The sequence below is a fragment of the Marmota monax genome, unplaced genomic scaffold (genome assembly GCF_021218885.2).
Source record: "Marmota monax isolate L192 unplaced genomic scaffold, Marmota_monax_Labrador192_F-V1.1 WCK01_AAM20220418_F8-fsc00060, whole genome shotgun sequence".
Classification (NCBI taxonomy): Eukaryota; Metazoa; Chordata; class Mammalia; order Rodentia; family Sciuridae; genus Marmota; species Marmota monax.
The window spans coordinates 2,544,639-2,557,841 of record NW_026692826.1 but is presented as its reverse complement, the minus strand read 5'-3'; the positions used below and the strand labels follow the sequence as shown (position 1 = coordinate 2,557,841).

The 13,203-nt window shown below is 33.2% G+C and overlaps 1 protein-coding gene across 1 annotated transcript in view; it reads left to right on the top strand.

Moving 5' to 3' along the window:
* Positions 1 to 10,390, top strand: part of Tmx3 (thioredoxin related transmembrane protein 3) — a 37,942-nt gene extending 27,552 nt beyond the window's left edge. Inside the window, exons 11-16 of the mRNA XM_046448616.2 lie at positions 209 to 266; positions 449 to 502; positions 1,774 to 1,830; positions 3,272 to 3,401; positions 4,766 to 4,834; positions 6,961 to 10,390. Of these exons, the coding sequence (XP_046304572.1) occupies positions 209 to 266; positions 449 to 502; positions 1,774 to 1,830; positions 3,272 to 3,401; positions 4,766 to 4,834; positions 6,961 to 7,224 (632 nt within the window). The 3' untranslated portion in view covers positions 7,225 to 10,390. The remainder of the gene's footprint in view (positions 1 to 208; positions 267 to 448; positions 503 to 1,773; positions 1,831 to 3,271; positions 3,402 to 4,765; positions 4,835 to 6,960) is intronic.
* Positions 10,391 to 13,203: the final 2,813 nt, after the last annotated feature.

Below are 13,203 nucleotides of genomic sequence, written 5' to 3'. Positions count from 1 at the left end.
CTTGAAGTTGACTAATTCACTGATTCTCTCTGATTCAAATACATGTTATACTATAATGTGCTAGTTTAAGGAAGTTTAACATGTACGATAATTGTGATTAAATTTTAAAAACATTTTTTGCTATAATTCCTTACTCTCAATGAAAATGATAGTTTAAAAGTTGTTTAAAAAGAGTTATTGAACTTAGATATGTGATTCTTAATTTCAGGAAAGCTTGTGGCTATTGCAGTTATTGATGAGAAAAATGCATCAATTGAACATACCAGGTATAGTTGCCTTGAAATAGTTTTAAGCCTCTAATGTCATCTAATTCAGACTACATGTGGCTTTAAATCAACTTGATACAGTAGTATTTTACTTTTGCTACTGCTCTTAAACAAGGTGGAAGATATTTGATACTTATATGTTTCAAGTGAAGAATTGAAATATTTATGTATTTGTTCTACAGATTAAAGTCAATTATTCAGGAAGTTGCAAGAGAATACAAAGGCCACTTCAGTAGGTATGTGCTTACATTCTGGAAGATTTACTTAATTTTGTTTAGTTTTATTTTGTAATATAGTAAAGCAAAAGTGGTAGTATAGTTTGAGCATCCCTAGTCTGAATATTGAAATGCTCTAAAATATAAGACTTTCTCAGCTCTGACATGTCACTTCAAATGGAAAATCTCACATTTGACTTCATTTGATGGGTAACAGTCAAAATGCAAGTGCACTTAACATATTGTGTCGCATTCCCTTCAAGCTGATTGAGGTGTGTATGAAACAAATGAATTTCATGTCTGGATTTGGGTTCTGCCTCCCATATATTTCATTATATATATGTAAATTTTTCAAAATGATAAAAAAAAAAAATCTGAAGCATGACTGGTTGTGAACATTTCAGGTAAGGGTGCTCAGTCTGTATTCTGGACTTCCCAAGGTAAATCAGGGAACTGAAGTAAATGGTAGCTTGTAGCATTTCAGAGTTTTCTGGATCTTGAAATTGATTGATAGTGTGTCTTACAAGTTAGGAAAAGAATGCAGCCTTATTTATAATTTGTATCATACCTGCTTCCTTATAGTATTGAGACAGGTTTTATGGAAGGAAATAGATGCTCAGATATTCATAAATTTGAGGTTATGTTACATGAGCTGTCAAAAGTTAGAACAAAACTATAAAGATAATTGTAATAAGAACTCAAAGAATAACAATATAAAAATGTCATCAGAAATACTTTTGCTATTTGCCAAATCATTCTGTATGTTGCTGTCAAAAAAGACTGTGAGGGTCTGGAGTTGTGGCTCAGTGGTAGAGCGTATGCCTATCATGTGTGAGGCACTGGGTTCAAAAATAAAAATAAATAAAAATAAAGGTATTGTGTCCATCTACAACTAAAAAAAAATGTAAAAAGACAATGTGTATTTTTATATTATTTGATTTTTATTACCTTATTCCAAATCTAGTGAAAGGTTAGTAAGCCTACAAAATACACAGTATGTTTTAGAGTAAATAGGTATTTTATCTTAAAACATATTTCTGTTAGACAGGATTTTATTTCCATGCATCTAACCATTTATAAATGGAGATGTCTTAGAATTTGTTAGTGCTACTCATGTATTTGTCTCAAAATCCTGTAGAAGTCAGATTTTCTATATATGTATATTATGTGATTCATTCAGTAGATATTTACAGCTTATGTACTTATCAAGCCCTGAAGCTGTTTGTTGTATTGGTTGGCTTTTTTTATTTTTTTAAAATATCATGCTCTTGGTTTTTGTTGTTGTTTGTTAGGGATTTTCAGTTTGGCCACATGGATGGAAATGACTACATCAATACCTTGCTGATGGAGTGAGTAAAGTGCTGGGTGATTTTGCTATCACATCTTTAAATTTGTTTTTGAGAGATAGGTTTAACAGTTAAAAAAAAAAAAAGCTGTTGGTATATTCTGATGACAGCAGTCTTCCATTATTTTACTTTAGTTTCTAAATTCTGTATATGAAACTTACTGTGTTTTAATATTGCTGTATACTAAAAATATTTGTCTCCCAGCTCAGTGTTATAATTCATACTATTCTGAAATGACATTATTCAGAAACTCTGACTTACGTACTTTAACAAGTTCATTTTTAATAGGTAGTTATAACTATTAAATATAAAATTTTGAACATTCAAGAACTGCAATTATACAAGAATTTATTTTAATAGATTAAAATAACTATGTAGGAAAAAAATGCGATTTTATAATTATTTAACCTAGTATGTTTTTGTAACTATTTGATATTAACTCTCTCATTCTAATAAGGATTTGAGAGTAGTTTGCCAAACTATGTTGTGGACCAGTTATAGAATATAATGAAATCAAGAGAATGAAAAAGCAAAGTTTCTCTGTAGAGTATTTGAAATATTTGACCCTAAATTTTTTAATACTCAAAGTGGAAAAACAGTTTTTTTATGCTCTCCCATTGTTATAGGATACCTGTTGGTTTTAGGAGGTGTATGGTTGACCTCATCAACCTAAGAGAAGGTTATGAAGGGGACACTCTGCAATAGAATTATATTTTCATGTCCCAGGATACAATTTGCCTTGTTGAGGGTTCCAAATACACTTGAAAAATACATGTGTTCTGATGTTGTTGGGTAAAGTTCCTACACAGTGTGACAAAGGGAGAACAGAGAATTTGCAATAGTGTTTTCTTGACTATGTATGATAAGGTACATGCAGAATGCTAGGCTTGAGTTATCTGGTATAATTTTTGTAGCATTGCCCGCTTTGTTCCAAATGAAAAATGTTGTGTGTGTGAAGCTTAGTTACTTGCCTGACATACTGCAACTTTCAGGGAAAGCTCCAGATTTGAACATTCGAAGTGGGTCTCTAGAGGCCACACTCTTAGCCTGATTTTCTGAATGCTGTGTAGCTAAGGTGGGTTATGTATGATTAACAATGATGGTATTTGAAGTGGACTTACGACAAGGAAGACTCTGTCCCAGCAATTGACATATCATATATCATAATGTTTATCTTTACATTTAATCATGATTACTCAGCTCTCTGTTATATTATACATTAGAATGTTTTTCATATAATTTAACTTATTTAATAAATTATATATTATTTCATATAATATAATTTAATTTCAAATTGAAACACAATTTGAAATTTTCTTTTAGGTAAAAGTAGGTGAAGCTATTGATACAGCTCCCTTTTTCTATAATTATTGAGATATAAAAATTCCAGAATATTTGTTATCAATATGTTTAATGTTTATTTGATTTCTTTTTATGTTTTCAGTGAATTGAAAGTCCCAACTGTAGTTGTACTGAACACATCAAACCAACAATACTTTGTGCTAGATAGACAGATTTCAGATGCCAAAGACTTGATCGAGTTCATTAATAACATTTTGGATGGCTCAGTAGAAGTAAGTGGTTCAGTTCTCTTTCAGAGGAATGATAGGAAGTAGAAGAGAAGCAAGTTGTTTTCATACTTCTGATTCTGAAAGGAATAGCAGGCCCTTGCTGAGGGGTGAGAGGGAACATTCTTCCATGTGATGGTCTCTCCTTTCATAGGCATTGTCACATTCTCTCAGATATAGAAGATCTTCTATGGCAGTAGCTAACAGGTGGGAATGCCCCATTGGAGGGTAATTTGGAGACATTTGGGGTGCCACAGTGATGGGGGAGGTGATACTGGCTTTTAGAGTTGGCTCTGGATGTTCAGAGGTCCTGTATTGTGTGAGGTAATCCCTGACTCTAAATACTGCTTAGTACCAAAAGGACCATTGAATTAAGTTATGAGGATGAGTTTTCTAGGAAAATTTGTGAAGAAGACTACAGTTTCTTAAGAGGTAAGGATATTCATTAAGAATCAAACCCCTGTGGAGAATTTCAGATATAATCTTATAAAATATATCTCAGAAATAAGTAAATAGATTGCCTTAGTAATGTATTGGTTTTTTGTTTTTCTATAAATCTTAAGTGGGTTGCCACCCTTAGCATTAAAGGATCATGTTTTTCCTTCCAGGTCACAGGTTGTAACTAGCACACATCTTAATAGACTCAAAGAAAATAAGAGACTTTATTGCTTTCATGAAGTTTAATTATTATTATTTTCTGTAGATTTTCATTTTCAGCTTTACACAAACCTTATTTGAAACATAATATGCATATCTACCTTGCATCAAAGTCAAGAAGTTTGTAAAACCCTCTTAATCACATAGTGGGAATTTTATGTTTGCAGAAATAGTATTTTGGTTCAAATGAAACTTGTCTGTATGAATGAGAACCCTTCCATTGTAAGTGAGCGGATGGCTTGAACTGTTTAATAACACAGAGATTATACTGGTCCTCATAGGTTGGTGATTCAGAGTGGGCCAGAGCTCTTGGATGGCTGAGAGCAGGGATTGGATTGATTTTCATCAGGAAGTTTTTTCTCTTTGCCTTTCAGCACTTCCTTTTGAGCTTTATCCTCAGGGAGACTTTCCCCAAATGATAACAAAGGTATCCTATAGTAGTTCTAGTTCAGCAGTCCTAGATCTAAACTCAAAAATTGGGCATGCCTGGATTTAGGGAGTAGGTCAAGTTCAACTAAGCTGCATGGATTATGAATAAGAGAGAATGAAATTCTTCAGAAGAGAATCAGGTTGTGTTAACACAAGAAGACAAAAAAAAAAAAAAAAAAGCAAGTATGTTAAAATGGCTTTTTCAGGTGTTTTATGAAACATTTTATAGTCAACCTTTTGGCCTCCGATAACATTTTAATTTTTGTTTTCTTATTAAATTGAAGGCCCAAGGAGGTGATAGCATTTTGCAGAGATTGAAAAGAGTACTATTTGATGCCAAGTCTACTGTTGTGGTAAGTTGGACAGTTTGTTTAGTGTCATTGGAAGCTTAGAAAGTATGGGTTCTTCATGTCTAATGAGGGTGAAATAGAGAATTTCAAAGGATTTGTTCAAAGTGTATCTTCAATTTGAAGGGTATGAACTGCATCCATCATAGAAATTAAGTTTCTTTTTTTTTAATATTTATTTTTTAGTTTTCAGTGGATACAACAACTTTATTTTTATGTGGTGCTGAGGATCGAACCCAGCGCCCCGCGCATACCAGGCGAGTGCGCTACTGCTTGAGCCACATCTCCAGCCCCAGAAATTAAGTTTCTCTAATCATTTCCATATGATTGAAAAGATTACTGAAATTCAGAATCACTAAATGCACTAAAAAATTATTTCTCCAACCTACTGAAAATTTAGATAATAGGAAATTTTTATTTCTACTAAGCATTGTTTCCTGTGAATTGGTCATTTTTGTTGAAAAAAAAAGTCTCAAGAATTCCTTTTTTTTTTTTTTTTTGTAATATTCAAAGTAAACTTCCAGATCTTAAAGTTTTAGGCATCCCTGTGATTTGTATAGTTTACCTAGATCTTTCCTTTTATAGTTTCATTTTTGAAATATGTTTCCTCAGCTTTATTCACTCACTTCTTACCTGATTTTTTCTGCCATTCTAATTTCCATCTGTTTTTACCATATGAAACTTTCATGCAGTCTCACTGATAGCCTGCTGATGGTTGAGTTTTCTGGTGTATTCCTCTGGATTTCTTCAAGGAATCTTCTTCGCCATTCTCCTTTCCCTGCTGCTGTGATACTTACTACTTCCACCACCTCCACCCCATTTCTCCAATAATCCATGCCTTTCCAGTGTCTCTTTCTGTTGCCCACTTGAGTCCTTAGAGCTGAGCTTCTTGCTTGTAAGTGTATTCTAAAAGCTCATTCTCATTCCCCAGCTTCAATTCTCAGTCACCTTGACAGTAGAGCATGTTAAAATTTGCTTGAGGCCTAAACTTAGTTTTAATTATCTATCATGAGCCATGCCATCAGCATTTTCACTCTTCCTAGCTGAAAGAAGGCATGCAACTATAGCTAGCCTTCTCTATTCTGAGAAGTGACTCTCTCTCTGGCTTACCATGCATAACTTACTGTTTCTTCAGTTTATCAGTGGCATTTCTTAATTTTCCTGTTGCCACCAACATGGATTAGACATTATCAAACTATTTCTCCTCTTTACCTGGTCTCCACACTTCGCTCTTATTGGTCTCCATTCCATTCTGTAAACCACTAATGCTTCTAAAATAATCAACTTTGGCCATTGTTCATCCTTTTTCCAGGGACGCACATCAGAATGTGAATGAACTCTGTCCATCTAAAATACTTTCTCATTGTTTTTAAAATGTTGCACAAAGTTTCCTGGATCTAATTGCAAGTACTCACATTATGCCTTGTTCTGCCTCTTTCTTCCTTTTCCTATTTCTACCTCAAAATATACCCTGACTCTGTGTAGCCTTCTTCTGTTATCTTAATCCAAAATAATGATCTTTCTGAACTTGTGTATATTGTTCTTGTGAGTTACAAATGCAACCCATAAAATACAATGTAGTGGAAAAAACATTTCGTAAAATTACTTTTGTTTTTGTGGGAGCTAAGGAGATTACATATAACATGAGGGAAACTAATAAGTGAATGATGCTTTACTGCTTACCAGATGAGTAATAAATGATAAAAACATCATGTGAAGGGAATATGTATATACTCTCTTCATGGTAAATAACTCCGCCTTTGCCATGAGCATCAGATTCCTATAGTTCAATGAATAGCTCAAAAACTGGCAGGCATAGTAATCACCTTAAAGAGACCTTTCAGTTAAAATGAGAAAAATGAGTTTTTTAAAAAGGGATTTAAGCAATTTGGTATACACACACACACACAAAAGCATGTGTGTGTGCACATTGACATGCATGGATGCTGAATCTCTCTCTTATGGTGTCTTTAGCATGGTAGTTATTGTTTAAGTGTTGACATTTAAATATTGACACTTCAAGAAAGTTGATAAGCAACAAGAAGAAATTTGCAGTGGTTTTAAATTTATTGTGTGCTTTTTATATCAGAGTTACATCTGAGGGCAACTGAGTTTTAATTATCTTTCCTCAGTCTATATTCAGGAGCTCGCCACTTATGGGCTGCTTTCTCTTTGGCCTGCCACTGGGTGTCATCAGTATCATGTGCTATGGAATCTACACAGCTGACACAGACTCAGATGGAGGTTATATGGAAGAGCGATATGAAATGTCTAAAAGTGAATTTGAAATCCAAGAACAGCCAGAGGAGAACACAGATCAAGAGCCAAACGGTGGAGACTCTACAGCACCTACTGCCCAAGAGCCCAAGGATGTGTTAGAGAAGAAGAAAGACTGAGACTTGACGAGTATAAAATATTTGATAGGATTTCAAATCATTAAAGAGTCTATTTATTGGATATAGATATTTAATCATGATCTTTACAGAAGAGAACATGTTATTTGTACTTTGCTAATATCAACTGCATGGATTCAAGTAGTCCTTCTACAAAGGGGGAGATATTTGGAGTAAAGAAACGGTGTATGTAAAACAAACAGAATCAAACCACTCCATCAGAGTTTACCTTATAGATGTTATTATAATAGGTCAGTTTTATTTGCATGTTTCTCTATCTGAATATTCTGTGACAAAGTTAGGATTCTTGGAGAGAATATTTAAATTGGTCATTCAGGTAGAAAGTACATGTCTGATAGAGAAAAAAATAACACATCTACCTACAGCTATCCATTCTCATATATTTTGCATAAGATTTGTATGGACAATGTAAGTCTTTAAAAGTTAGGCACTTTAAGGAAAACTAATAACTTTTTCCATGTATCACATTAAGATTACAAGGTTAAAAGTGATGTGGTTTTATATATAGCATAGTGCTTTTATTTTGTTAGTTATTTTTAAAGGAGAGGAAATGTTACTTTTTAACTTTATACTTGGTTGCATTATTATAAAATTTTCATATGAGCCTCTATAGTGTGTGGGGGGAGTTTTGTGGTTGACCTTTGCAAAATAACCAGGTTGTGCAGGGAACAGTAACTTCAGCCCGTTCCTGGGAATGCTCTCTAACCAGTTGTCTTCATCAGTCATTCCAGGAAGGAAAGGAGCTATGTCAATCCTGTCTTGCTTAGCTTTAGCCAAAGCAGCTTAGGATTTTTGTGTTCTTTCTTTTTTATTTTGTATATTGAAATTTCTTCTAAAATTTCATTTGATTAAAAAATCTGGCTTTTGAAAAGTAATATATCATATTTTTGTTTGTGGTAAGTTTACTTTATAGCAATTTAAAATCTGAATTATCGCACATCTATTTTATAGTGCCATTATGAACACATGTTCATAATGAGTAATGAGTGACATAATTAGCATGTCAAGCAGTGTGTCATGCACAGTGAGAAAAATAAAGATGGCTGGTTACTTTCTCTGTTCTCTGAGTTCTGTCATCCATTTCAGTGAGTATCTCTAATCTCATTTATAATGAAACAGTGTAGGAATTCTAACACAGTAATATCTAAAAATTGGTATTTTGCAGTAAGCTTGATATGCTTATTGTGGATTAATTTGTTATTTTTGAGGCCTTCATTTACGTAAGTTTGGAATTTTTACTAGGTAACTTATTTAAGTACTTATTCTTTAGTTTTATTATCCATTGTAAAGATTGTCTTGATTGTATTAAAAATGTTTAATCATTTTAAAAATATGTAATTTATGGTCCTTACACTGAAGTTATTTAGGGCTTTGATTGCCAAAGGCAGCTTTTGGTTGTTTCTGATGCCATACTAATCTGGACTAACTGAAACTCTTGTATCTTAAATGCTGCAGCATTATAAATAATTGTTTTGTTGTGTTCATGTGTTCTTTTAGCATATAATAATTAAATATCCATCTTTAATGTTTGACCCCTTATCATTAACTTTTTTAATAATGAAATAAGTATGTAGTCAGAGAGAATTTCAGGAAATACTAAAATGAAAAGTTCTCAAATGGAAATTGGACATAAATGCTGTTAATTCAAAAAGGAGATTCCTCTGCATAGAATACAGAGGGTATCTTTGGGAAGATAATAATGTTCCCAGTGATCAGACTGGTTTTGCAGTAGAAAAAACTTAGATAAGTATAGATGCCTCATTTAAGACTCAGTTTAGTAAAGAAGTGAAATAAAATTACAGAAAATGTCATTGATTTTTTTTTCCTTAATGTTTATCACTCTCAGATGTTAGTTTGCATATTTTTGTGTTATTAGTCATCACCTATACAGAACACCTCTGTAGGGAAAAGAGTAAAGTTCAGGAAGCAAAAATCCAGTGATGATCCTTTGTATTCTGGGACATGGCCCTTTAGTTCATGGCCTTAGACCTCTGTCATCCTTTGCACAACTCTGTGTCCTTGCCTCATGTGCTCTTTGTACTTTTTAAGTGTGTTTATTGGGAAAACAAAATGTATAGGTTGTTTGATAAGTGAATGGATTTTTTTTTCTTTTGTATTAAAATTTTGCTTTTAACTTGTTTCTGTTTTAGAATATTACTTTGTCAGATTCCTCACACACAAAAAAAATGGTTCACTTGTGTGCTTTTTCCCTTCAATGTGATTATCAGAGCTTTACTCTGAATGCTGTTTTCATTTCAGGAAAAATTATTTCAAAATAAAGGTGTATCTCTTAATAATTAAATCTGGTAGACACAGTGATGATTCAGATGATGAATTACATGATTACATATCTTTAATAGAATCCTTCAGGAAACTGGAGTCCCACTTTCTCTTTCAGTTGCAGCAAAGTTCCCTATCTATTTTCTGGAATTCAAAATTCTAGATCCTTGAACAATATTACCAATATTCCAGAGGGAAAGTGCATATTTTTATCATGTGCCCTGTGTACCCCATGGTAGTGCACAACCTTTTTTTGTTTCACTGTATGCATCAGTATTTCTCTAGCTGCTGTCTGAAACTTGTTTGAAGGATATTAAATCTGGAATTTTCATTTTCTTCCTCACAGTGCTTCCTGGTATCTGATTTAGAAATGACATTTAAGATGCCAAATGTTTTAAGGTTGAAGGAAGGATCTATGTGAGTAGTTAAAACAGCTGTTTGGTGGATTTTATTGTTAATGATGTTCCTTGTGTTTTGATTTTGGGGCTTTTTTGTTTTGGTTTGGTTTTGTAAAAAGTAATATAAATAATTTCATCATTGTTCTGTATGACCAAGAGGTAGGACAAGGTGGAAAAACTACTTAGCTATTCTTATTACGCAGAACTTGTTGAAATAAACCAGTGTGAGAGTGTGAGATATTATGACTATCAATTAATTGGTAGGGTTAAGTTTACCATTTTATTTTTATAATTTTTTTTTTCCTGAATGTGTGAGTCCAAGAGTGGACAAAAAATAACTTTTCTTCTTTGGACTAACGTCTGGTAGTTTTTGAAAGTCTGTATTACTAACTTGTTGAATTCATGATATTCTGTCTTATAGCATCAGTTGTAAACATTTGTTTTTCTAAAATAAAGTAATTAAAAACGTAGTTGTCTGTTATTTTTACTATGTGTCCTTTGGTAGTTTGCCACATGAATAGTTCTATAGGAGCAAAGACAGCAACTAATACTGATCTTCATACAGTTTTTATTTCTTTTGTTAAAATTTTAAGTAATTCATAAATGGAGTTTTAGAATTTAAGCAGATTTGAGATCAGATTGTAATCTTATTCCCTGATAGATTTAGAACTTGGGATTCATGAGTTTGGTATATTTTGTGTTTGTAAAACTCGATATCTTTTACACACTGATTTTCCTAAAAGGGTGCCTCACCTGCTTTTTACAACATTTAAAGATAGAAGAATTGAATTTGTATTCTTACGTCTGCTGTAAAGTTATGATCTTGGTACAACATGGCCTCAGCCCCCTCACTGTATTGTCAATGAAGTGAGAATTTAAATCTTCAGTGTTTTGTTTTTTTGAAATGGCATCGGTTGAGAGTATATTACAAAACATAAATTTATACAAGTTAATTTTAAAATTTGTCTCTATACCAAGAGCATGTGTTTTAATGGGAATAACTGGCACAAGAATAACAGTCAACAAAAATGAACCTGTGAATTTATGACTTTGCACTGACTAGCTGGTTAGGACAGCTGCTTCTGGGAAGGGCCTAGCACGTTGAGCTCCACAGAAGTGTGGCAGAGGCACCCTGTCTCGACAGGAGCTCCCATGCCATGCTGCCTGGTTCATACTCTCTCTCCCTCATGTGCTGTGTGAAGTTGGATAAACCACTTGACCCCTCTGCTCCTGAGTCAAATATGATTGGGGATAATGACACCTATTTCCTTGGATTGTGAAGATTAAATGAAGCATATTTGGAACAGGGACTTGATTTCTCACTTCATTTAGAATTTTATAGTGTTTACCACAGAGAAAAGGCAAGTCATTATGAATATAAAATCTTTATGTTTAAATTTGCTTGGCTACTTTCAGCAATTTAAGTTTTAACATTCTGAATCAAAGTGGAAAAAAAAGTATTTAACATTGAAATTAAACAATTATAAATATTTAGGTATAGCTATCTCTGAAAAAGCCTCTGGTCTTTGTGCTTTTTTTATTGAAACAAAATGAATAAACACAAAGAAAATGTAAGTATCTGGTAGAATAATTGATTGATTTCTGTGAATGTTTATTTAGATAGGTAAATATGTGATTTGGAATTAGGATATGAATGCATGTTGCATACAAATGAAAAGATTATTTTCCTGCAAAGATTCCTGGACAAAACTCAAAGTATTCCAGTATTTATTTACTAAGCCCATCTCCTACAAACTGGAATGGTGTTTTAATCTAGTGAAAAATTGGCAGTGATTTTCTGTGACTTAATCTTTCAACAAATGTTTATTAAATGTCGTCTTTGTACTACCAAGATTGCAGCATTCAAAGACAGTCAGGTCCCAATCCTCATGGAGTTTTAAGCTACTGTAATTGCCAATCCATTTTTATTTAAAACTTTCAATTCTATTTTTCTGTTTTTCTTAATTTCCCTTCTTTTGCAATCCATTTTTCAACATAAAAGCATTGTTGTATCTTTGGGACAGTATTGGTGACCAGGGCCAAAGAGAATTTATTGTCAGTTTTCTTCAAATAATGGAGAGTTGGATTTATTCTGCATGTCTGCAACTGTGGTGGTACCAGGGATGGAAATAAAGGGAGATGGAATGCAGTTCAAAGTAAGGAAACAATAAAAGAACTGTCCAGAGAGAGAATGTTGGAGGCTCAGGGTCCCCACACTGAAAATGACCAAGCATAAGAGCCAGACTGTCCTTTGGTACTGGTTCCTTTTGGTCTGAGATTCTGTCGTACACAACAGTCCCTTCTCTTTCCAACAGAGAAAGTCAAGAAGGTTCTTAGCCAAATCTGATGTATTCAGTTTTAGGTGGATGGCTAAGACAATTCAGTGAACCTGAAGAATCCCTAGAAACTCAGAATATTCCTTCACTCTGGAAATTTTTCACAGAAATCCTCATTATTATCTTCGTAAGTGACCAGGGTCACCTGGTGATGTATATGACTAGTTTTGTTCTAACAGAATCGTTTGATATATCACAGTTTCTATGTCTGATGTTGTCACTGAAAATTTTCTTGCCATTCTAAAAACCCAGCCAAAAATACAGTAAACAGATGTTAATGGCTTATAGGACAGCACTTAAGATTGTGAGCTATGAACAAATAATCTGTGTAACTAACCTGTTAAATTCTTTTGTCTTTTTTCCCTCTTTAAACTGACCATCAGAACATTTTTATAAGCATTCTGAATTGGCATTATTGAGATTACAAGATTATATAACCTCTATGAACAATAATACATTATAACTGTAAATCAAGTAATTGAGGGAATGACTTAAAATCTGAAGGATTTTTGTAAGGATTTAAAGGTTACTATCAAGGAATAACTTTGGAAGAGTAAATAAATTTAAAATCCGTTCACCTCATATTTGGATATAGGTGACTTCACGGTTTTCATTAAAGACTAACTTGTTAGTTTGCTAAGATGATCATAAATTTCCACCCCAATTATCCAATAGGTCTGAAAAAATTGGAACTTCTCAAGAAGGATAGAATTACTACTGATAAGCACCATGCTTAGCATGTTTGGTTTGCATTAAAGAATATCAATAGTTGTGTAGTAGTTTGTGTGGGGGAAGATTTTGAATGATACAAGTTCATTGACTTTAGAGGACGAGCATGAAGTTCACAGTCTGAACACTAGATGTAAATTACAATGAAATCATATTACTTAAAATTACAAAAAAAATGTTTGGATGGAATAACAATGTTTTTAAATAGTTCGTTGGAT